Source organism: Triturus cristatus, chromosome 2_1, assembly GCF_964204655.1.
Source record: "Triturus cristatus chromosome 2_1, aTriCri1.1, whole genome shotgun sequence".
In the NCBI taxonomy this organism is placed as follows: domain Eukaryota; kingdom Metazoa; phylum Chordata; class Amphibia; order Caudata; family Salamandridae; genus Triturus; species Triturus cristatus.
The window spans coordinates 871,771,013-871,796,032 of record NC_140581.1 but is presented as its reverse complement, the minus strand read 5'-3'; the positions used below and the strand labels follow the sequence as shown (position 1 = coordinate 871,796,032).

Below are 25,020 nucleotides of genomic sequence, written 5' to 3'. Positions count from 1 at the left end.
CTTTCTTCTTCACTTACATTCTGAAAGTGTCCTGGGTGCAGGTGTGTTAAAAGCTAGTCAGTCAGATGAGCACCAGAACGGGTTTCCATATATACTTTCAGCCATTGATGAGTTGTGCCGTGTGAAGAATGCCCTTCACAGGGTCCGGTGTGAGGTTTCTGGGCCGTGAAGCAAGGCATTGAACCAGCCAGAGTACCGGGGATTGAACACCAGTTCTGAAGTTGCTTTCTGGAAGGAATGGTTTCTTTCGAAGGAACTAGGCCATCATGTGTTTCTTGGCGGTATGCTTCTGGTGGGTGAGATCAGTGTGCAGTGTGAACCCGAGTTGCTTGCAGTTGGGTGAAATTTGAGGTTTGAAAGCTTCACATATCATGTTGTTGAGTCAGGGTTGGGCTAGTTGTTGTTTGTTGCTCAAGGCAAAAAGCAGGAATACTGTTTTGGGGGTGTATAGCTTACCATTCCTATAAAGTTCTATGTATTTTGAGTACTTCATCTGGTAAGATACAAATTCATCTACTCTCAATCAAGGGTGATCCATGTTCAAGTGTTACCTGTTATCTGAAGTTCGAAGGGAGCGCTAATCTGCTAAAAGCCAAAGCTGTGATGAACTACCTCATAACGGTGTAAAATCTACAACTGCACATTACATCATTGCAAACCTTTGAGAGGACGTTGGGAGATACCTGATCTGTATTTATGACTTAGAGTTAGATTATAATTTACTTTCAAAGTAATTAACTTACTACTGAGTATTAGTTTTAATACGAATTCCGACAGCAGAGGGTTTGAAACAAATATATTTACTAACTATTGAAGGATAAGTGTTTTTGAGCAGTACCGTGCTTCTATAATATATGCCCATTTGTAGTGTGCTTTGGTGAACTAAATCCAAGTATATAATTAACTCAAATCACGGCAACAAAATGATGACGTATGTGGTAAACAAGCAGAAAGAATAATTTCTGAAAAAAGAGTTACTGCTCTGCGCTACATTTAAGATGGGGCTACAACTTTCCTTTTCAACGTACAAAATGTTACAACATTCACATTTTTATTCAAATAAAGATAAACTATAAAACATTAACATATGCTTTAAGGGGCCAATAAAACGAAATCCATAAACTCCTAGCACTACTTTCAGTGCAGCTTCAAACTCAGCAACACAGCCTAGACAGCCATATTTATGTCGCAATCAAAGTGGTTGCCTGCACCTGGAGAATGGTGTCCATTATCGCCTAAAAACCCCTGTAATTGTTGATTCAATGAAAACTAGAGAAAAAGCATTATTCAATGGAAATATCCTTGTTTGCACATAAACTACTTGATACCAAAGTCGCCTGGAATTTGGAGCTAAAATACAATTTTAAAATCCAAAAATCATTGGTTTCGGGAAAGGAAAAGACTCACTTGTGCTTGTTTCATTAACACCATGCCGATTCTTTAGAGTGATATAGGAAACTAAGCCACAAAAACAAGGCTACCAATAAAATACCCAAATATCAAAATCTAAGAAAAACAGGTTGGCTTGAAGTATGATCTCAAGAGAAATTGGAAGCTTGATTAAGGTTGGGTAAGGTTTTAAACATATCCCATTGACATTAACCCGCCCAACAATCAGCGCCACCTTTGAAGTCATTATATACTAGTGTCCAACAATACATACGCAAGATTTTGTAGGTGTGTCCGGGCAAGAGTATAAGTTTTAAGTTAATTAGGATGAAATATCCAATTGATGCAAGTAGATCAGATGATGATGGTAAGATATTCGTGCTTTTATTCGTCTGCTACAAAAGAAAAGGGATGGCACAGCCAACACGTGTTTCGCCCCCTAATTGGCCATCAGGCCTAGGGCTTCCTCAGGGCGGGTACTCACGTAATGGGGTATCTTTGTAAAAGGAAAGGGTTTGTGAACCCAAAGATTCTCCGGTCTCAGCTAATGCCAGGTTCAGTGGGTTTCTGCGGCTACATACACAAGACCTATACAGTTTTCATAGGTCTGTGAGTGAATGTGAGGCATGTAAAGTTCATGGCCCATGGAGTTCTCTGAAGCCACAGCAGAGGAACTGTGTGACACCTACAGTCCTGTACGTAGGGTACAATAGGGTTTCTCTAGCTACAGCACAGGGGCTAAAGAACAGGTGAAAATGTAAATATATTGAGAAGAGAATTTGTAAAGCATGAGTTGAGCATATCTCAGTTCAGAAGACATTCCACTTGACTACGTGGAATGTATACACCAGCTCTTGGATTCTAAAATCTGGAACTCTGCTTTATTTGCAACCTATAAAATAGTTCCTGTTGATGTATTCTTAGGATTTTAAAGATTTAGTGCTTTAGAAGCAAGTACACATTACCCTGAAGGTGACACACTAGAAGGAATCAATAAAGTCACCCATCTCAATTTTCTAGAATTCAATCCCATTTGAAATGTTTCCATTAGAATAATGTAGAAAACAGTCACACCAAATTCTGCAACCAGTCTGACTATGTGGGGATTCCCTCTACAACTGAAAATAATGCATTATTTTTAGTAGGTGATTGGTCAATTAGGGGTAATTTGAGAGAGCTGTGCCATTTTTGGAAGATTACTTTAGCCCAAATCGCAGAGACCAGACTCATCTTTTCATTCTTCTCAGACTATAAATGTTTGTAAAGATCAGCTGGGTAACTTTACCACCTGGTGTTTAGGCCGCTGGTGAGACAGCAAAACTGTGATTGTAAGTGTTGTGCAGAAAAGATGCTCTTCTCGTTGTCATCATCCTCATTATCATCAAATTTTTTGAAAATATAACATTTAAATTCGGAAAGGAGCATGATCCATGGCCTTTTTAAAATGTCTAATAGCACTGCTGGTCTATTCTTTTGCTGAGCGTCAGAGGCTCCCATGCATGGGGCGCAGTTATTTTTTGTGACATCATCCACCCAGTCTGGGACACCAGTCTTTCCAAAAAAAGCCCATAGGGAACCTGAAGCCTCACGCTCGGAGCTGCATCTCCTACAGGGTGCTGCACTGCATGGATGAGCTGCAAACCTGAACTGAAGTGTCTATCTTCCCTCAAAGGTAAAGATTCCTTAAATTATATGATGCAATAACTTGTCACAATTCAGAAGCACCACTGAAGCACTGGTGCAAAGCTCCACAAATATAATTTATCCAGAGCCTCCATCCAGGTCATGAAACGTGAGCTGTAGTTCGCTTCCTTACTAATCCTTCTCAAAACAAATGTATAACCTGTAATGACATGGACTGCCAGTGGTTGTACCTACTTACAGAGGAGATTCATGTTAACTCTTCCCCACTTCTGAGTGACCTTCCATCTCTGTTGCCATTTCCCTCACCCATCTGTTCATTCCGAAAGCTGAAGGAGGCCTTCTGGGGGTTAATGTATCTTTTCACTGAGACTTTGTTCTCTTCTGTGTTTGACTTGTATTTAGTAGCTGATTTTATCCAGACGTTTTTTCTTTATTCCCTGTTATTGTTAATAGTTTATTTATTTAATTCTCAACATCCTTATTACTAAGCATTGTTTACCATCCTAATTCATAATTCCCACTCACTTAGATATGAAAAGCATTAGGCTTACATACATTCATCTATCTAAAACAATGTACACTTGTAAACTAGTTACCAGTAGGTTCTGAGGGCAACGGGACTAAATGCATTGAATGGTCCAAGGCCACAGGCAGAGCCTATTGCAAAAGTTGTCCTCCCACCCACAACCAGAGACTCATTGATTGTCTCTCTCTCCCAAAGCCTGGATAGGACCCATGGCCTCTATTGATGTTAAACATTGACTACAAGGTACTAAGCAAAGTAATTCATATCTGAGTGCTACGGCTAAGAACTTCGCTGGTCATCCATCCCTGAGCTGGCTTGTATGAGAACTTAACATCCTCATATCAAGAGACTCTCAACCAGTGGTAGTAGCAGTAGATGAGAGAAATCGTTTGACTTGATTAGTTAGAGTTACCTATTTATAGTACTGAAGAGAGTATGAATGATTAGCATAGTGATGAAGTTGAACTCCTAATATATGCCCAACGAGGGCCAAGAGTTCACACTTCCCAAAATATCTCACCTCCAGACACCATAGGAAGGAGGACAAGACAAAGATGTCATCTGTCTCATTGATTTTCATGCTTGTTTTTACACCCGGAATCCCTTGTTGGCTGAGGTAGTTACCTTAGGCCAAATAGGGACGCGCGTTTCCACGTCAGGGAAAGGAAGGTCACCTTCTGAGATAGCCCCGCTCACCCCCTTGGTAGCTTGGCACGAGCAGCCAGGCTTATCTTCAAGGCAAATGTGTAAAGTATTTGCAACCATGCCCACAGCAACCCCATGATGACACCACAAATAGACTCCACACAAGTTGTATAAAAACGAGTATACATTTTATATAAAAAGATATACGATAAGACTACAAAATATAAATCCAACATATGCGTTTCTGTAATATTCCTCCTGGCCGGTTGTAAGGCCAGCCAGCCCTTGTAAGTTCTGGCGATATTAATGAGCACTTCTTAAACGTTCCACTGTAGTCCTAACACAATGTTATGCATTTCGTAATGCTAGAATCAGGCACCTTGCAATGGAAAAGTAATGCAATGCATAACGTAACAATCAGGCACTCTGCAAAGTAAAAGTAATGCAATGCGTAACATAACAATCGGGCACTTTGCAATGTAAAAGTACTGCAATGCATAACATAACAATCGGGCACTTTACAATGTAAGAATAATGCAATAAGTAACGCAACAACCAGGTATGTCGTTCTGCAAAAATAATGCAATGTGTAATACACTAATCTGGTAGTTTGTTATGCAGGAATAAAACAATGTGTAATACGCTAATGAGGTACTTCATTATGCAGAAACAATGCAATGCATCATACGACAATCAGGTAGTTCGTTATGCAGAAATAATGCCATGCATAATACACTAATCAGGTAGTTCGTAATGCAGAAACAATGCAATGCGTAATACACTAATCAGGTAGTTTGTTATGCAGAAATGGTGCAATGTGTAATACGACAATCAGGTACTCCGTTATGCAGAAATAAGGTAATGCGTAATACACTCCAGCACTGGTCACGGTGCCTCCGGCGGTCTCTCCGCCACTCGTGCTGACTTGCAATCAGCCTCGGTCAACAGTTGCCCCCAACACGGTATGGTGTAGCAAAAAGTGCAGCTCCGTGCACCGGCCCCGTTACAACCACTCTCTTGGCAATACGGGCCGTGATACGAGCCGAAGCAGAGGCTCGTACTGCAGGGATGAGAGAGAGACCAGGAGCTTCTCCCTGCACCCCGCCCCAGGATCGACACAAGTTACCTGTGTGGTGCGAACTCACTCTCCTCTCCTCGTCCAGCGACTTGGGCCTCCGATGCAATCTTTTGTGAATTAGCAATGGCGGGCTCGAGCCGGCGGCTCAGCTCCTCTGGGGCTGCCGGTCCGGGCCGCTGACACTACGAAGATCTCAGGCTGCCACAGGGCACACGCACACAGCGTTGCTGAGACTCACTTTAACTTCGGGTGCACGATCACTGGGCACTCCTCATGTCAATCTCAGGCTGCACTAAGCACACGCACACAGCGTCGCTGAGACTCACTTGGATTCCGGGTGCGCACGTTAACAAGGCAATCCTCACGAAGGTCCCAGGCTGCACAAAACCCTAGCACACAGCGTCGCTGAGACTCACTTGGATTCCGGGTGTGCACGTTAACAAGGCAATCCTCACAACGGTCCCAGGCTGCACAAAGCCCACGCACACAGCGTCGCTGAGCCTCATTTGGATTCCGGGTGTGCAGGTTAACAATGCAATCCTTACGAGAGTCACAGGCTGCAACAAGCACACGCCCACAGCCTCACTGAGACTCTCCTGGAAACCTTTGTGTTCCTGAGTTTCCGCAACAGGGAGCCAGCACATCTCGGGCCCTTGGGGAAATGTACTTCAGGACACAGCACAGCAAAGTCCTTTCAAGCAGGGGGACACAGCACACAATAAAGTCTCTGCAGCCTTTCCTTGGTTAAAACAGCAAACTGCAGGCCAGCCCCAGAACACACAGCAAGGGTCAGTCCTTTCCTTCAGTCTCTTCAGTTGTTTCTTCCTTGGCAAAGGTTCCTCTTGACCATGAAGTAGCTCCAGTCTTGTTCAATCTTGATCAAGCCATTCTCCAAAGTTTAGGGGCTTCAGCTCTCATAGTTATACCCCTAAATGGCTTTGAAGTCTTTGTGTTTAGGGGGCACTGACCCCTGTTCAAACCAGTTCTGGGTGCCTCCCTGCCAGTGACACCTTCTTCCTTTGATTAGTGGGGGTCTGGATTCTCAGTCACTCAGCAGGAGATGGGGCAATTGTTTTATGACAGCAACCCAGGCCTCTTCACCTCTAAGGGCTACTCCTCCCCCTACACTCCAGATGCAGGTCAGCCTGTCGCTGTCTCACCTCCTCCCCTGGTTCAAGGCATTCCCCAGATCTTATCACTTTAAAATCCAGACAGTCAATCCACAACCAGGCAGAGACACACAGAAATGTTTAGAGCACAAACACCCAGCCAATTCTAAAAGAGTGGCTTCTAGACACATAATGCAAAAACCACCTTCATAAAAAGATGTATTCTTACATGGTGAGTTCAGGCACACTAAACTTCACCTCTCCATCTTAAGTCTTAGGGAAGATAGGCTGTAAAACATTACACAGCCTCCCCATTCTATCCTAAGGGCAAGATGGCCTTTCAACAGTGAAAAACGCAATGGAGATTATTTCACTGTCAGGACATGGTACACACCTTAGTACATGTCCTACCTTTCACATGCACTGCACCCTGTCCAGGGGGTACTCTGGACCTACCATAGGGGTGGCTGATGTGCACTGAAAGGGAAGGGTAAGGTCTGGCAAGTGGGTGCACTTGTCAGAACAGCATTACAGTTTAACAAACTGCGCGCAGGCCCTGCAATGGCGGGCATGAGTTCCCTTTCTAAGGCTACTTTTGTGGGTGGCACAATTAGTGCTGCAGGCCCACTAGTAGCATTTGCATTACCAGCCCTGGCACACATAGTGCACTTTACTAATGACTTTACTAGTAAGGCAAACATACCAATCATGGAAAACCAATTACCCTTATACTTTACACAGGGAGCACTTGTACTTTGACACTGATCAGCAGTGGCAAAGTGCCCAAAGCATCTAAGTCAGTCAAAAATAGAGGAGGTAGAGGCAAAACGTCAGGGGTAATCACGCCAAGAAATGCCAGGTCTAACACTTGTAATAGAACCGTTTATACAATGTGTAAAATGTGTCTGGGCAGTGTTGTTTCGATGTTAGATCCATCAATAGACAATGTAGAACAATTTCGATATGTCTTTAGTTTAAAGATAAACTGGGCTAAGTCCTGTAAATTCTGAGACAGACCTGACTTGGACAAAAGCATGGAGTTACCCAGTCAGATCCACCATTCGGAGTAGCATGTGTTTCATGATCTGGAGCTCCAAGTTTGTCACACTGATGCAGATAGTGTTGCTCACATCATTTGGAAATCCATAGCTTCTGCAATGGGTAGCATGTTTTTTTGTATGGACCTTCCACTCTCTATGATGGGAAAGGCAGCTCTGACAAATATGGTGGCACAGCCAGCTACTGTGCTACTTTGCTCCACCAGTGTGGTAACCTGTAAAATTGTTTAATAAATTGGATTTCATTCTCCTGTCGCAAGACAGCTGGCCAAAAAGACATGCACACTTTAAACTGAAGTGCACAGCTCACTGCTGCCACTGAGCAGCAATGACCCCACCACGTCCTGATACTCGGTTCAGGATGGGAGGATGGCAAATAAAATGGTAATAAATTACATTTATTACCATTTTATTTTTCATCCCTGGGGGGCCTTTGAGACAGCGATGCTCCTTCGTCCTAATGGAGGAGCCGCTTCTGATTATTAGCTGTCCATCTTCAGTAGCTGCTCATTACGGCTTCTGTGTTAACTGCTGTTAATTACCTTATATGTAGTCATGGCCCTCAACTGAGCTGTAAGAGGACATAAGGTGAGGAATGGTAAATGATTTTATAATATTCAGATAGAATCTGGGCAATCAGGCTATTACCACCAACCTCATAATCTTGCCAACAAAGATGCATCCACCTAGTGCCTGGCTCATTCATGCCCTTGAGTCATACGCGTATTGAACTTAAAATGCAGACAAAGAACAATAGTTATTGGCAGCATTTTGAATAGTTGAGCCAGGCCTTAATAAAAATGTCGGCAATAATTTGATGGGTGAAGTTTATATGAGAAATTACAGCATGCGCCTAGCCAACAAAATCAACCACTGTGACTTATCTGTGCAGTAAAGTAACTTCAGAAGCTTAAAGAAATTGCCTTTAGTAGAGGATGGCTAAAAAGCACATCTAATGTATAGTCTGCTGAAACAGGCTGCTGAACTGAAATATTGCTGTCATTTGGAAAAACAACTGCTCTTTGTCCCTCATCATACACAGCTACATCCCCCGAGTTCCTGACAGGAGTGGATTGGATGGCTCATATGTAAAACGGTAGCAATAAGACCAAGAGCAATTTCATGGTTTGTTAATTTCAGAGCTCCCTTCTCAGAGCATCCCTTTGAAAATGGTGAGAGATGTTCAATAATCTCCTTCTACTGTGCTCTTGTAAGTGGAGCAGAACGCAGAATAGTCTCCAGCTGCGTTGCCAGTACATGGCACTGGACACAGTAGGCATGTGGGCCTTCATTCCATGCGGAACCCCTGTCCATGGTTATTTGATAATAAATCAAGCCTAAGTACCCTTACAGTCACTGGCAGTCCCCGGATATCAGAGCAAAAACATTCAAGTAGCTCAGAACAGAGAGAGATGCATTCAGGGGGTAGCTGACCATCGAGATGTTATGTCAGATTATCAGGCGCACAAAAAATATCACTTTCAGAATATCGAAAAACTGTGAAGATGAGCGTAAGTATAGATTTACTACTCTTAGGTCCAAATCCACTTGCCTTGAAAATATTTCTATTTAAATTACTTATATACACCTATATTTGTTGTCATGGTACATATATATTAACTGAAAAAAACAAAGGTTACAGAGACGTTATAGTTAGGCTCCAATTTTACTGGTGCAAAACCATTGAAATTCATCAGTTTTAGTTGCCTAAGCTAACTTTAACTTACTACCCCACAATGCAGGAGGTGCTTTTGCAGAGTTGTGGAGAAAGAGGCGGGGCCTCTGATGAACTCTCAGCAATCCCACTGTGTAGGGTGTACTGGAGTAAACCGGAGGGGTTGCTGGCCCCCAAAGACCCTCACTAGCCAAGGGGTCTTCATACCCCACCAAGTAGTATGCCAAGAGTGCCCTTTGCAAGGTTGAGAAAGGGGCAGGGCCTCCAGCGACTTCCCCCAGGGCCTGCGTTTAAAAAAACAAAAACCTTTTTATTTTTCAGCCCTGGGGACCCCATCCCCAGGGGACCGTGCGACCCTCCTCCCCAGGCCGATTTTTGCCCTAGGGACCCCATTTCCTGGGGCTTGGTCATTTAGAAATGGGGAAGGGCGCTGTGTGGACCCCCTCCCTAGTCAGATTTCGGCCCCAGGCACCCCATCCCCTGTGGCTTGCCAATGTTTCTCTGGGTGCCCCCAGAACACCTAGACTGTATACAGACCTTGGGGAAGACCTGAAGGCCCCCGTGGTCCCTGCCGGCTCCCCGCCTTTGCTTGGGAGACGGCATTCCTTTCAGACACAGGGGGCTGATACACATGCAGCTCCCTTTATCTGAAAGCAATTCATCTGCTCTCTTGATAGATGGCAGGGAAACAGACAAATGCACTACTTCCAGCAACCAAGAGCATTTCTCTGCTTTTGCTTGCTGGAAGCTGAGTATTTGCTGTGGCAAACAGCTATGTGCCAGGGGTGGGCACCCTGGGTCTAGCAGGATCCAGCCCTGGGGGTGGGGGTCCACACGGCCATCTATAGCTCCTGGAGGGGGGGCTGCATGCCCCCCTCCTTTGTTGCATTAGGCCTTCCCTGGAGAGGTGGCAGTCCCCAGGGCCATCTATAGCTCTTGGAGGGGGACAGCGTGCCCCCCTCCTTTGTTGCAGAAAGGCCTTTCCTGGAGAGGTGGCGGTCCCAGGAGCCAAGCATGGCCCAGGAGGGGGGCCGCGTGGCCCCCCTCCCATTTGAAAATAATGATTTGGCCCTGGGGAGGTGGCTTTCCCAGGGCCTGGGGGCGTCCCTGAGGCCCCACGTGATAAATTAAATAGCCCCAGAGAGGTGATAGACCCTGGGGTGCAGGTGGGGCCTGAGAGGCCCCCGTCAAAATATAATAAGCCCTGGGGGGGTGGTCCCCGGGGCATTTATAAGCCAGAGGGTCCATGCATACCCCCTCCTTTAAATGCCACATGCCCCGGGAACTTGCCCACCTGGGGCTTATTAGTAAAGAAGAGCAAGAGCGCTTTTTTGCCCTGGCTGGACCCCTCTCGGACTCCCCCAATAGGCCTAGCGGGTCAGGGTATTCCTACCCTGCCCCCTTCTCTTTTTTTAAAACATTTTTTGTTGGGATCCAGCTGAAGTAGAGTCCTAAGGTTGCTTCAAACACTTCATTGTTTAAAGTGTTGGCAGCCAAACAGAGTTGAGCACAGGGACTATTGGATCCTCGGAGGATCCACTTCCCTATATGTACAAATTGGGAGTTTCCTTAATATTTCCAAAACTACTGCATGGATTTATGACAGTTTACAAAAAGGGCACTTTCCGGACGAACAGCTACCTTTCTGCCAAATGTGGTGTAATTCCGTTCTGCAGTTCAAACTGTAGTCGTGTCTAAAATTCCCATGGGAATTAACATGGGAAACATACAATTTTGATTGCCCCTTTTCCTTGGCCCCCACTTAATGGTTCACCCTGAAACGTTCTAGGCGCAACAAAAATCACCTGGGCACTGTTTCTGAAACATCTCCTGAAGTTTCATCAAACTACACCAAGGACACAAGCAGGTCAATAAACACTTTTCCTATAGTGACTAGGTCCTAACTATAACTAACTACTGCAACCACCAGTAGGTATTACGGAGTTAATGAAGTAAAGCTATACATACCTATATAACCAACGTTCTGATATTTTTAGTTGATATTCTCCCTACAATATTTTGGGAGCAAGAAATGTACAATTCCATATTCCGGTTGTATACTCTCATTGTGGGTATAAGACTTCCATGAGTGGGTGCCCACTACTCCAGGATTTCCAGGAGTAGATGATATTTAAGCATGGAAAAAACATGTTAATTGTTTCACAGAACAAAGAGATTCATTTGCTCTTCAAGACCTTTATAAAGATAAAAGAAGATGAAGTATCTGGAAACCCTTGCTCATGACTCTCCCTGTTCACTCTAATAAACTTAATTTGACTATTTACACTGATTAATGTTAATTCTTCATCTGAAATGGCCCTGCCTCTGTTTGTCTCCAGCAGTTTTGTTACTACAGTTTTTGAGGTGCCTTTTTTGCCAGTTTGCACAGTAAACAGGTCTCGTATACAAAATCACTTATTCTGAAACCCAAGTATGAGCAAGAAAAATAGGCAAGACATCCAAAGTAAGGTCCAAATGTGCAAAATATTTTTGACATTGCAAAGCCTGCGGTTTGCCAAATCACGGTGTTGCTACCCCCCCCCCCCAAAAAAAAGAAAAACAGGTGAGTTGTACAAAAGTCATACTGCAAATTAAAATTGCCCTGCTAGCAAAGAAAAGGAGTGATGTCCTGGTTATTCCAATGCTTTTCATTTGGTCCTGCATTGTAACAATGCTTTGCAGCTGCAGTTGCCAAACTAAACAGACAATGAGGAACAGAGATACCACTTCTCTGTTTTTTAAATTGATCAGTCACTTCTAGCTTGTGTTACTTATTGATGACTGATTGTTTATCCAACAATTATTTGTGGGTGGGTTGTCACCGTTTGATCCTGTGACGTTCCCCTTTTTTGAGCATATACCGTTTTCCTTCAATGCAGTAAATTTGTTCTAGATTTAGTGATATTCCATCTTAAGTGAAACGAAGCAGTCCCCCTTTTGACTGGCGGGTTTATACCTGGTCTTGTGATACTCTCTTATCACTGAGCATGTACTGTTTCTCAGTTGATCATTTGTTATGTACTGTAATTTGTATTAGAACATTGGAATGTGGAGCACTCCATTGTAGACAATGGAGTGCTCCATGCTTCTACGGGCCGGTAAAGGCCCGCAAAGCAACATTCCAATGTTTTACAAAAGCCTCTCGAAGTTCGAGGGGATTTAAATCCCCTCGAGCTTCGAGAAGCCTTTGTTTAATTTATTAGAACATTCTGCCCTCTAGTGGCAGAATGTTCTAATAGCCTTATAGCCCTTCGTAGCAGGGCTATACCGCTATTAAAGTCCCGCTGCTTTTGTTAAAGTCCCTCGCCTTCGGCTCGGGCCTTTAACGCTGCAGCGGGCCTTTAATAGCCGGTATAGCCCGCTACGGCGGGCTATAAGGCTATAATCATGGTCTGTGGAATCAGTAGAGCTTCTTTTTTTTCATCTATTCACAGGGTTTCGAAGTGGAACCTGTTACATCAGCACGGCTGCGTTTGTCTGAAGGACCTTAATGTGTAATGTTTGCTATACAGTCACACACCCAAACACAAACTCACACACGAAAATTCAAAATAATCATTCCTCATTGGGATCTATTACAAAAAGCATCAATGTCACAATTCCATAAATTGTATTTTATTATGATTTGTTTTATCAAAAAGATTATATCTTCACATTCATATTTCATATTACAGTGTGAGAATGCTTCAGTACAATTACATCAATTGTGGCCATGATTCCTAAAAGAAAGCTTTCAACCAATTCAATTCAATCAGAAGTTGTCCAGTTCAGTCTAGTTAAAGGTTATCAAGATTACAAATTACAGCCTACATGTGTATCACGGCGACACAAACTGCTTCTTCAGGGATGAAATTTAAAAATAACAATTGTTTATACTAACATTTTAAGTATTATCACATTATTCATAGGCATTTGTATAATCTCCACTCAATTATTTCAAAGTTGCAATTATAAATTTTCACAGTTAAGTACCACATGACGGCTCATTAGACGTGTTCTTTCAAAGACATTATTTTATATATTTGTACCAGTAAAACAATCAAAGGACTTTTTTTAAGAATTACAAAAAACACTGCACCATGCTCCCTCAATTCTTATATATCCAAGTTCTTGAAACACTTGGAAGTATAACACTGACCATAAGTGGGATCGTTCAAATGTGGATGGTTGAATTGTTACTGCTTAGGGATCCCTTAAGTCCACAATCTCAGTTTCCTCACTGAATACTGTCCCTACTCACCTTATTCATAATAAAAAATAAAGTATTGAAAAACGTGGTCCTCTGCTAATGGTGAAGGTAGTGATACCTATAATGTTTCACAATTTCTTGATTCTTGTGTTCATGATTTGAGTTTTTCTACAGCTTTAGCAATTTATCTCCTGCTTACAGAGAAAACCATGTCCTAAATTACCTAAAGGTTTTTAACACACTATTTACTAGTTGAATCGCACACATTGTATCTCATATTTTGTCTACAGAAAACACAAAGCCACATTCTTTCACATAAAGATATATCACTTTTTGAAGCCATGCTGGGGTTTGAATGTACCACGCTGAAAGTCGTAATTTGGAAAACAAGATGGAAGATGATTTTTAAAGGAAAGACCTCCATGCTAATATGCAGTGAGGAATAATATTTTCTGTTTGGAAATGGTCTATATCATTTGATGCGGTATGCAGACAGTATGTTGTCCCCCAGCATTGCAGGTTATTTCAGAAGAGAACTGAATCTGAGTCACCCTATTTCTTCCTCACTCTCTTCATAGAGTCTGGGGCTTCCGGTTGGTAGGGTTAAGACTATGATCACCAGAACCACAGATAACATTAGGTTAGCTTAGGTTAGGTTAGGTTAGGCTAGTATAGGTTTTCTTATTTTCCATTTGGCTCAACAGTATTCATGGAGTGCACACCCAATAAAGAGATTTGTGGGAAGTTTTGTGGGGCCTAACAGCCAATGATTATGATATTAAAGGTTAAGCATTACAAAGGATAGAACCTTATACAAAACCAACCTGAAAGGAAGTAGAGACAAATGTTCACAATCTGAAAAGCTAAATGTCAAGAATTTCATGGAAACGAATGTCAATTAGAATTAATATATGTGTGTGGAAAAGTCATCCTTTTTGCCCGGATCAACCCCATCTTTTGACTGGTACTATTGGGGACTGACTCTAACTGTGCCTTTGGCCTTGCTAACCAGGCCCATTGCCACTGCATTGACTAAAAAGGTACATGGTAATTAGGTGTCATTGCAAATGGCACTGACAGCCTACCTGTAAGCTCCTAGTATATGGTAGGGCATGTAGGGTTAGAGGCCCAGCACATTTCATGCACTTAAGTGTGCACTCCTGTGTGGTCTACTGCCATTTTAAAAGTCATCACTGCTTTGCAAGCTACTTTTAAATTGAAATTATATGATCATTTGACTTTGGATTTAAATTTACTTTCAAATGATTAAACTACCTTATTTGACATATAAGTCACCCCGTAAGTTCTACCTTAGGTGCCCCCAAACTTAGCACAGCTTCCAAACGTTGCAAACAGTACTAAATGTAAAATTTGTCATTTTTGCCCACCTTGAGGGACAAAGTGTTAAGCTTCCCACCCATAGTTAAAATAGAGTCTGTAAGTGGTGCTGAAATATCATGCCTTTCTGACTTTTTAGGCACTTGATATGTCCACAAACACCTTCATCAAAGACACCCGCACTGCTGCAACAGCATCCCCATGATCAGACCTCAAGTGGGAGGAAGAGCAGAGAAAGTAAAGCAGATTTACTATTGGTAACCAAATACCAAACACATTCTATATAGTCTATGCAGTGAAATCAATGCCTCTCTGCTCTAGATCCTTTGACAAATGTCCAAGATTGTGTTTATTTCATGTGAGACTTGTTCTGAATCCTTTGTTCTTCATGTGTGAAATATCTAGATTGTGGGGATAGAGAATGCGGCACAGTTGGAAAACCAAAAACTGTGCATCACAAAATCATTACGAAAGATATTGATTGTCAAATCTAAGGACATTTTTTTATTTGTTCTTAATGGGTATCACAGGTTTTAAGCTATTAATGGATTAACACAGTATGCAAAGATATGCACAAATATAGAGAAAAAAACAGCATCTTTATTTTTATGAAAATCAGTAAAACATATAAAAACAGTTTCTGTTTTTGTGCACACCTTCCTTAAATAACTTTCATTATTTTCATTCGATCCACACTCAATCTGAATCCGGCATGTGTGTTCTTTTATTTATTTTTTGCAAGATACTATCTAGTGATTTTATACAATGATCTAGCAGTAAGAGAGCTATTCAGTGATAATCTTAAATATGAAGAACTTCAACTTTATCAAATATTTTCTCCTGCCTTTAAACTATTTCTGCAGCCCACTTTGTAAACAGGCCTGTTCATCTTCATCCTGACTAGTACAGTTGAGCAGCCAGTTTGCATTGTAAGGTATTGACGAATTCTTATCTCTACGAGACACAGATATTTTCTTTCAAAACTGTCAAATAAAGCATGCACTCACACCTACTTACTTTGTATGGGGGATGTCCAATGTTTAGGCTTTTCAGCAGAGTGGGATAGTACATGAATTCAATTTTTTCAGATTTGCACTTATTTTTGTTCTTCATTTCCTACTTTTATTTGCAAAAGTGCCCTCATACCACTATCAAACTGTTAAGGTTTTATTTTTGAAATTTTGATTTTGCCATGTGCGTTCATTTTGCACATATGGATCTCTAACTCTGAAATAGATTTTCATATTCTGAGTTCATAGTACCAGGGCATACAGTTCTACAACACGTATTTGTTTCTATCCATTCGAAGTATACTTAGTGGCTCTCAACACCTTTATCAATTGTATTGTGTTTCATGTTTAAGCTTCTGTGGTTAATGTATTATAACGTTCAATATTTGAGAATGATTCTATACCTGAAAAGGCAGAGTTCCTATATAGAGCACCGAAAGAAAGGACACCAATCTGGATCCCTGTAATTATTCATCAGACGTTGTTTTAGCTGTGCTGTTTTGAACAAATTTGTCACAGAACTGCAATCATGTAGTTCTGTATATGTGCCACTTGTGATGTGAATGTGATTGAGCAAGCATCATTTTATATTGAAGTTACTTCAGCTTGAGGCACATTGCTTGAATAGGTCTTGTTAAATACCCGTCTCTAAAGGCATCCTTGTGTCTCTAAAATTTCAGATAACAGTGTTCAGAATGGGATCAGAAGGACACCAGGATATTGATTTAGCCATTCTGACAGCTCTTCTGAAAGGTAATGGCATTTCTCTACAAGATGAATGTGTGTCCTCATTAAGAAAGATTAGTACTATGTATTTTGATGTATGTGTCATGAAATGTTTTTATAAAACGTGCTGAGTAGAGGCAGTCTCTCTTAAGGTTTTAGAAAATTGTATCTAATTTCTAATAGATTTAAATTGGCTCACTGAGAGTATATGAATTCAATACTTCTGAGACAGTTTATGCAAAGATTAACAGCGACCACCACATAATTCCCACTTATTGGAAAATGCTAGCCAGGTATTTTGACATTCTGAAGCTAGTCTTAGCACTGTTGGACATTGCCAACATTTTTTTCTGAAACATAAATTCAGCTCAAGTAATGTAAAAATACCCCTTTCTAACAAGCAACACAACCTTTGGTAATCTAGGTACCATCCAATACATTCCAAGTTCAAAAGTGATTATGGGTTCTCCTACGGTTGCCAGGTAATCACTCTTTACTTTTACGACCAGTGTGCGAAACTTCGCTACCAAGTTACGGCTTGTCAGTAGAACCGGTCAGTCATCGGTGGCTGTGTCCATAATACTATATTATTACTATTTGTACATTTACAGTCATCAGACCCTGGTGAGGGCAGATAGCAGTATCAGGTGTGGAAAACCTGATTACCATAAAGTTTTCAAATACCACGACGAACAAGCAGGATGCTTTCACTCCAAGTGCTGTGAAAGTTCCTACTGTATTGTATCAAAGTGCCAGAGATGTACAGATTGCCAACATATTCCTGCTAAAAAGCCTTGTTCTCAGAAGACGCGTGCCTCCCTTCCGCCTCGACCCCATAGTGATACCATTTGTGTGACTTTCCAAACATATAGTAAGGACTAGTGATACCTAAGACACAGCATTCAGGGCACCATTCTGGAAAAGCGCTCTCTTCCTTTCTTATATATCTAATGTGTTTGTAACATAAGTCCTTCATTTTGCATCTGGTGGGCACATTTCTTTCTGTCTCACTCATAATGTAACTCCTGTTCAAATAAAATTAGTGCTCAATTGAGGTATTCTGACTGTGTTACATTGTAAGGGCACCATGCCCTAGTGGGCTATTCAGTTTTAGAAACATGATGTCCTGTTGCATATATTTCTTACCTTGTGTTGTCTCTTAAAAATGCCTAATTCAATACCATTATTTTGAAGCTAGACTTCAGCATTCTATGCATAACATGTGTCAAGTAACTTTCAAGAGAGATTTTGTATAGGAAAGTAATTTTTGTTTCTTCAATAACTTTGGCGCTGGTTGAGGAACGTGCACAAAGCTTTCCAAGATCCATTTATCCACGCATTTATGGAAAGTGTCATGCTGATTCATTAAGCGAGTGCCAATAGGAAACTTTGCTCTCTTATAGGGAAAATATGGCTGAATTAAATTACACAAAATTTGGCAATAACACAGAACTTTCCTCAGAAAGTGTGATTTCTGTGATTTAGTGTAAATCTTTTCAGCTGTTCTTGAGAAATGCACTTTTAAAGAGGAGAGTGGGTTGGGCTTGAAGGAGTAAAAGGTTAGGTATATCTGGACGATTAGTACCTCTGGAGTCCTGTGTTATGAAAATTAAAAAAACAGTGCCCTATACATGGCAGCCGGAACTATTTCTCCTATTCGCCATTTCAGTACTGCTGGACTGAGACTGTTCCTGCGGGATCTGGTGATCTGATTAGCTGGCCTCAACTCATAAGAAATTGTTGTGCCTGCCTTTACAGAACTCTTGGACCTGGTTTCCGTGTCATGATAGTTTTTTTAAAAATAGGGCTTAAGGGGGCAGGATAGAGTCATACTGCACCCTGGTACTTGTCATGTGGAACCCAAAGAATCCCCTTCCCCGGGGTGAAAGTCAAAAAAGAAATATTAGTGCCCCCAGGCATCACTGCTCTCTAGTGGGTCTCAGCGCTGCCCTCCAGTGAGGTACTGCAGTTTTTCTGTGCCCCTTATGGAAGCTTGCATGATACCATGGTACTATGGGGGATAGGCTTGAGCAGCAAGTACCACAGTACTTCCAAAAAAATAGAAAAAAGTAAATAAAAAACGCAATATAGGTTGGGCCCTAAAGCCACCCAACCTCATGCTCAGGAAGCCAAAGGTCATGCGGAAAGGTGGTTTGGGCATCCATGACAGTTTGGGTGCAGGGCCTGGCCTAATTATTTTTTTTAACTCAAATTCATTGAAAAAAACAAAGGTTATAGTGATGTTACAGTTAGGTCTGTTACTTTATGTTAAAAAAAGCAATTTGTTGAAGAAAATAAAGGCTAAAGTTACATAGTAAACTATTGTTTAAAAACCTAAAGAAAACACTAAAATTCACCAGTATACTGAACTAACTACAACATGCCTCCCTCCATGCTCTGCTTATGACCTCACATATTATATTATTCATGACATGTAGGAGACAGTCCCATACACAGGGTGTGAAGAGGAGAAGAGGTGCCATGACTCACAAGAGGCAAAGTCACAATTGGGTCATGATGCCTTTCGCTTCGCTCAATAACGCTAATAATTAGCACAACGCTTATATCGTTTATTTCATTTTATTTGTCCATACCTTTTTAAAAATGTACTTCTCCAAAATCAGGATGTAAGGTGCTATATTTGTGCAGTATGTTAAAATCAGACGTAAGATGCTGAGTGACTATTTGCAGATTTGCGTCCCTCTGTAAAGTAATTGTAAAATACCATCTTTGAGGCCATAAACAAACATGTTCCCAATTGAAATTCGCTGTTGTGTGATAATAGTATGGAATATGACAATTTACATATTAGTATTAAATATGTATCTTGGGCCACATTTAAGGTCATAGTACATGTGAGTGTGTGTATGTATTGGTGTGTGTGTGTGTATGTGTGTACATGTGCGATCTGATGTGATTTGTGCTTGTGAAGTTCTTATTTATGCAGAATTACACTGTAGGTCACTCATATGCATATATTTTCTGTTTTGCAGTTTTAAAAAGCAAGCTAAATGTGCAATATTTCTCTCTGTTTATCTCGTGTCTCCTGCCCCATCATACCAGTACTTCATTTTATTGAAGAATGTGCAAACTTTATATGTAGTATGAATACAGGTATCTAGAATTTCATAAAAGCCCAGGCATAGTTTAGCCTTTATCTACTGTGGTGACATCACATAAACAACAAAATAACTGCTAAAATCAGGGGCAGTATTCCTCTTGAAGTTACAGAGATCCTAATCCTTGTTCTAAAGTGTCAAGACATAGACATGAAAGTCATGCATTCCCTTAACACCGTTATGATTCTGTACCTGTATAATATAATGTGCAGAATTTAAAAGCTATGACCCAAACATGAAAAAAACGGCATGTCTATGTCAGGGTAACCAATTTTTTCCGAAGCGCACTGGTCTGACTGATCAATTTTGTCTCATTGAGAAACTGCTAAGCAAATTTCTATTGAAAATGTATCTCAAAGAGACACTTTTTATTATTGTGTTTGAATATTTGTGAAATGTAATGTTTGCAGCAGGTTATATGATAAATTTTTCTTCAAATTCTATTTATCCAGTTTTCACTTTATCAATTTTGTCTTGATCTCTACTTTTAACTCTTCTAATTCTTCGCATTTCTAGTTGATACATTTAAAATCTGGGTTTGGACCAAATGACTCTTGATGATATTGATATCTTAGTAAGTACTAAGCAATGACTAAGGTACCAAGTGTGTACTGAGATCTTTTCGGATGATACTGATACTGAAAGGGAGTGTGAGTAAGAGAGAAGGTGTGGGAGAGTGGGTAATCACCGAAGTTGTGGTAGTAGTCGAAGTAGCAGTAAGGGCATGTGTAGGAATTTGGATAATAATGTAATGAGAACCACATTTGCCAGTGGGAAGAAGCTTAAGGATCTGAGTACGGATATGGTTAGGAGTAGGGTAGGTATCAGGGTAGGAGTTATATTTTCTTTAGGAGAACTAATACACTTACTACCCAATAACATGAAGGTAATGAGAACATTTTATTGTTGCTGACTCAAAATGTGATTGACATTTTCATCAGAGTCTAAAGAAGACTGAGCCAAAACAACCAGTGACTTCCAGGCCCTGCCTATAGCAAACCTCTGGGTGCTTTCTTTGGCAACCAGTTAAAGCTGTATATTGGCCAGACCTAAAAAAAAGTTCTTTTTAGAAGATGTCATGTCATCATTTCATTTTTCCTGCAGTGATTGTCACTCCCCCGTGTTCAAAGTGTCAAGAGGCTACTATTTCTGTTGTGATGTTTAAGGAACATTAAGTGTTTTATTTTAATTTTACTCAGTGAAGGCGTTTAGTGCCGGTGTCACACCCTATCACCTTGTGAAAATTGTCATATAACTTCAATTAAGGTGCATGCATAGCTTGGCATTTGTTTTATATTATTTCATTGTTTTGTAATGAGACTCACTGTGCTAGGGGATGAGCTCATTCACCCTCAGAATAGTTTATTTCAGTTAGGTTTTCAGAATATGCACAATTCATTTATTCAAGGCAAATTTACATACAAGGATCTCTATGCCGATATTATTTGCATAATTGTCAGTCATTCCAAACATGTAACTGTAATTCACTATTGGGCGGGTCAACTACCCAAACTCTAGGGTGAAGGGCCCTGGTGTCTATCCCTTGCAGCCTGCTGCAAAAATACATCCAGTCAGCACTCATCACAGTGCTGCTGTTGTTGCTTGTGGAGTTTCTGCTGAAAAGGAAGAACACAGAATTTAGGGAGAGGGTGGGTGATAGTTTGTAGACTGAGTGTTGCATGCACCATATACTTCTCCCATACTTGTCTTTAAAAAAAACAATATTTGATACTTGTCCCTGAGCTTTTGTAATGAGTATATCTTTGGAGACCATGGGCATATTTTTGTTTTTGTGACAGCACTGTGTTCCAAGCTTTGGTGTCCTCTCTGTCCTCTTGTACATACTGAGGTCCTTATTGTTAGACCTCTTGTACATACTGAGGTCCTGATTGTTAGACCTGTCAACCTTAGAGTGGTCTTCCCCAAACGTTTTGCCTGTTTTGCGTCACTTTTTGCTGATCTAGTTTTGTTGGCCTTAGGGCTCTGGACACTTAGCCACTGCTATTTAGTGATAAAGGGCATATGCTCACTCCCCTAAACATGGTAACATAGGTGTAGCATCAGTTACATATTTAATTTACTTATAAGTCCCTAGTAAAGTGCATTATGTGTGCCCAGTGCCCATTAAATTAAATGCTATTAGTGGGTCTGCAGCACTGGTTGTGCCACCCACTTAAATAGCCCTTTAAATATGTCTGAGGCCTGCCACTGCAGAGCCTGTATGCACAGTTCCACTGCCATGTCGACTTGGCATTCTACACCCATTACCAAGCCTTAAACTTCCCTTTTATTGCACATACATCACCCCTAAAGTAGGCCCTAGGTAACCCATGGGGTAGGGTGCTGTGCAAGTAAATGGCAGGACACATACATTTTAGTTTAACATGTCCTGGTAGTGAAAAACTCCCAAAATCCTTTTTCACTACTGTTAGGCCAACCCCTCTTGAAGGTTAACATTTAGAGACTCCTTAATACATTTATTAAGTGTAATTCCTGGTTGAGAAGGAGTAGAACAGTCATGTTTGGTATAAATGGACTTTAAATGATAAATCCTCTTTAATGGTCAAGTTGGATTCATTATTACAACTTTGAAAATGCCACTTTTAGAAAATGTAGTTATGAAGAGGGGTGGGCCCTATATCACACAGCTAGATTGGGCCAGTAAATAAAAAGAATAATAATGGAAAACAACCAATAATTAAATGATGTAGACCATCTTACTCATGATTTTGGTCGGAATCTGCTTAAATAGCTGGCAGCCCAATAAACAGTCAGCTCAATATTTTGTTTTTTCTCACTTTTAGAAAATTGGTATTTTTCTTCTCTTAAGCCCTATATTCCTCTGCCTGTCCCCAATACATGCCTGGGGTGGACGACAGCTGGGTCTTTGTGCATTCCCTAAAGACAGTCACACATAGAGGGAGCTTAGATGTGCTTGATGGGCCATTCACATTCAGATGGGTCCTTAACATCCCGATGGGTCATCCTGGGCAGGATCAGAGGGAGGAGCTGACACTTGCACCTGAATGGGTTGTGCCTGTCCCCACACAAAGAACAAAATGATGCGACGGAATAGATCAAAAAGATATTTCTTTCACAACATGAAGGATACCATAAATTACTCCTTCACAAAAAATTACTTGTATGTTGAAATAAATCCTCCATTGGTTATATCATTGTTCGGACACAGTTTCGCTTGATAAATCTTTTTATCCACATATCAAGACGATTCCAAATATTCATCTCATACAAAATTGAATAAGTAACAATCCATTGTTCAAAAAAACATACAAAACAAAGGACATTTAGTCAATTCCTTATTCCCCTACAAAAAATATCTATATAATGGATGCAACCATTATTATCATAAGCATTCCATATTATTAGAGTCGCCCCATGGGACAGTACTGGGGAGAGGAAAACGGTTTTGCCCCCCAATATAATTTATTGGTACTGTCTATATCTCAATTCGATCAGAAGTGTGTCCGAACAATGATATAACCAATGGAGGATTTATTTCAACATACAAGTAATTTTTTGTGAAGGAGTAATTTATGGTATCCTTCATGTTGTGAAAGAAATATCTTTTTGATCTGTTCCGTCGCATCATTTTGTTCTTTGTTAGTTCTTTCACCCAGATGCGTTTGGAATATTGGGTGCCCCCCTTATTTTACAATATGTCCCCACACAAAGAGCTGCATACCCCTCTGTATTGTGTCTGGTGCCAGGACAAGAAAGGGAGGACCTCTGTGCACTTTAAATCCCCTTTGAAGTCTCCTTCACTTCAAAGGCACCACTGTATATACGAAATGGACTTCTCACCCATCCAGTCCTGGGGCCTTGGAAGTGGGGCTTTCTGTGCTGCAGCATCAAAATCCATGCATCCTCATCTTTGCGTTGGTCAGAAGTGACACATCTCCTTCGACGCCAATGCATCGTCACTTCCAGGACATCATAGCTCCTGCTGCGTGGCTCGACTATGACTCATTGCCTTAATCTCAAGGGGTTTGGGGACGCATGTCCTACTGCGTGATGCAGAACCGGTGCATCACCTACATTCCTAAGGCTCAACACAGACGCATTACCTCTGACAGCTCCTCGTATCTTGTTTCTTGTCGTTGATGCGTCCTCTGAGAAGGTACTGTTTGCAGTAGACCCTGCATGGCTCCTGTATCCAGCCCGTGTTCCATCGCGGTCAGCCCAACATTTCAGATTTGACCCACTTCAGCATGACCAGATAGCGCCAGGTGATGCTTTATGTTTGTAAGCACTATATTTCAAGATATTCTTTAAAAATTCAAAATCCTGTTATACTTTTTGGATGTTTGTTGTTTTGGTCTTCTTTTGTTCAATAAATTAAGCTCTATTTTTCTAAACAGGTGTGGGTTATTTTTACTGTATTAAGTGTTGCACAAATACTTTGCATATTGCCACTTAAATTAAGCCTGCCTGCTCTGTGCCAAACTACCAGAGGATGAGCACAGGTCAATTTAGGGTGTGCATCTGACATACCCTGACTAGGATTGTGGTCCCTACTTAGACAGGGTGAATGCCTCAGTCAACTAGAGACCCAATTTCTAACTGTGTTTCACAAAAGTAACTTACACCTTTCAGTATGTTTATACTTTCGAGTACATTTACTAGTTTTGCTATCTACAAACTCCGAGTGTAAACTTACTATGAAAGTGCCAGTTACGTGTCTTCACCCCTAGAGTATAACAGTTGGCTTACTCTTTTTTTATTTTTTATTGAAGAGTTATAGTTTATTTACATCTTCCAACAAAATTGCACATACAGAGGCAGCCTAACTTCAAGTAAAAAAGAGATAAATAGTACACATTGGAGAGCCATCAGGCTTACATAACAGCAATTAAAAATACAGTAAATGTGATCAATAGAAAACATTCCTCTTTTTTGTAAAAACCAAGATCCCTTGAGACTATATAAATAAATCATACCATACCATCACACCCGGATATGAGTTCTGACAAGGCACCCTTGACCGGTTATCAACAAAGAAGGGACAAAAAGGGGGCTTTTAGAAAAAGAAGGTATGCAGTTCCTTAAATGTGTATAGAGAGATGTAGAGGGGTACACAATATGATGTTGTCACTAAGGGACATCCAATGATCCGTAGGAGAGGAATTGCTCCTTTCGGAACTATCACTCTCACACACCCTACCAGTTAGGTGTCATGCTTCATCATATGCTCCTCGTCGAGACGGCGCTGCAATACCCGACGGGCACCCATAGAGGGGCTCTTTAGCAGAGATCTTTAGTTCCTTGCTGTTTGGTGTAGTGTGGGTGAGGGGCCTGGGAGTGTAGATGTGGTGTAGTGAAGAAATAGGTTAAAACAGGTTGGGGAGTCCAAGAAGTGGCTTTTATTCAAGTTGGCCAGAATCCCTTGCAAACCTCAAACTTTGTAAAAAAAAAACAAATTTTCCATACATTTCTGTGGTGGAAAGTTGTGGAATCTGTGTGGATCCACAAAATTCCTCCCACCCTGCATTCCCC

General features: G+C 41.2%; 1 protein-coding gene across 1 annotated transcript in view; it reads left to right on the top strand.

Annotated features, from left to right (window-relative positions):
• The window catches only part of TRPM3 (transient receptor potential cation channel subfamily M member 3), a 1,363,437-nt gene that overhangs the window by 895,817 nt on the left and 442,600 nt on the right, over positions 1 to 25,020 (top strand). The window contains exon 9 of the mRNA XM_085633017.1: positions 16,342 to 16,414. Within this exon, the coding sequence (XP_085489143.1) occupies positions 16,342 to 16,414 (73 nt within the window). The remainder of the gene's footprint in view (positions 1 to 16,341; positions 16,415 to 25,020) is intronic.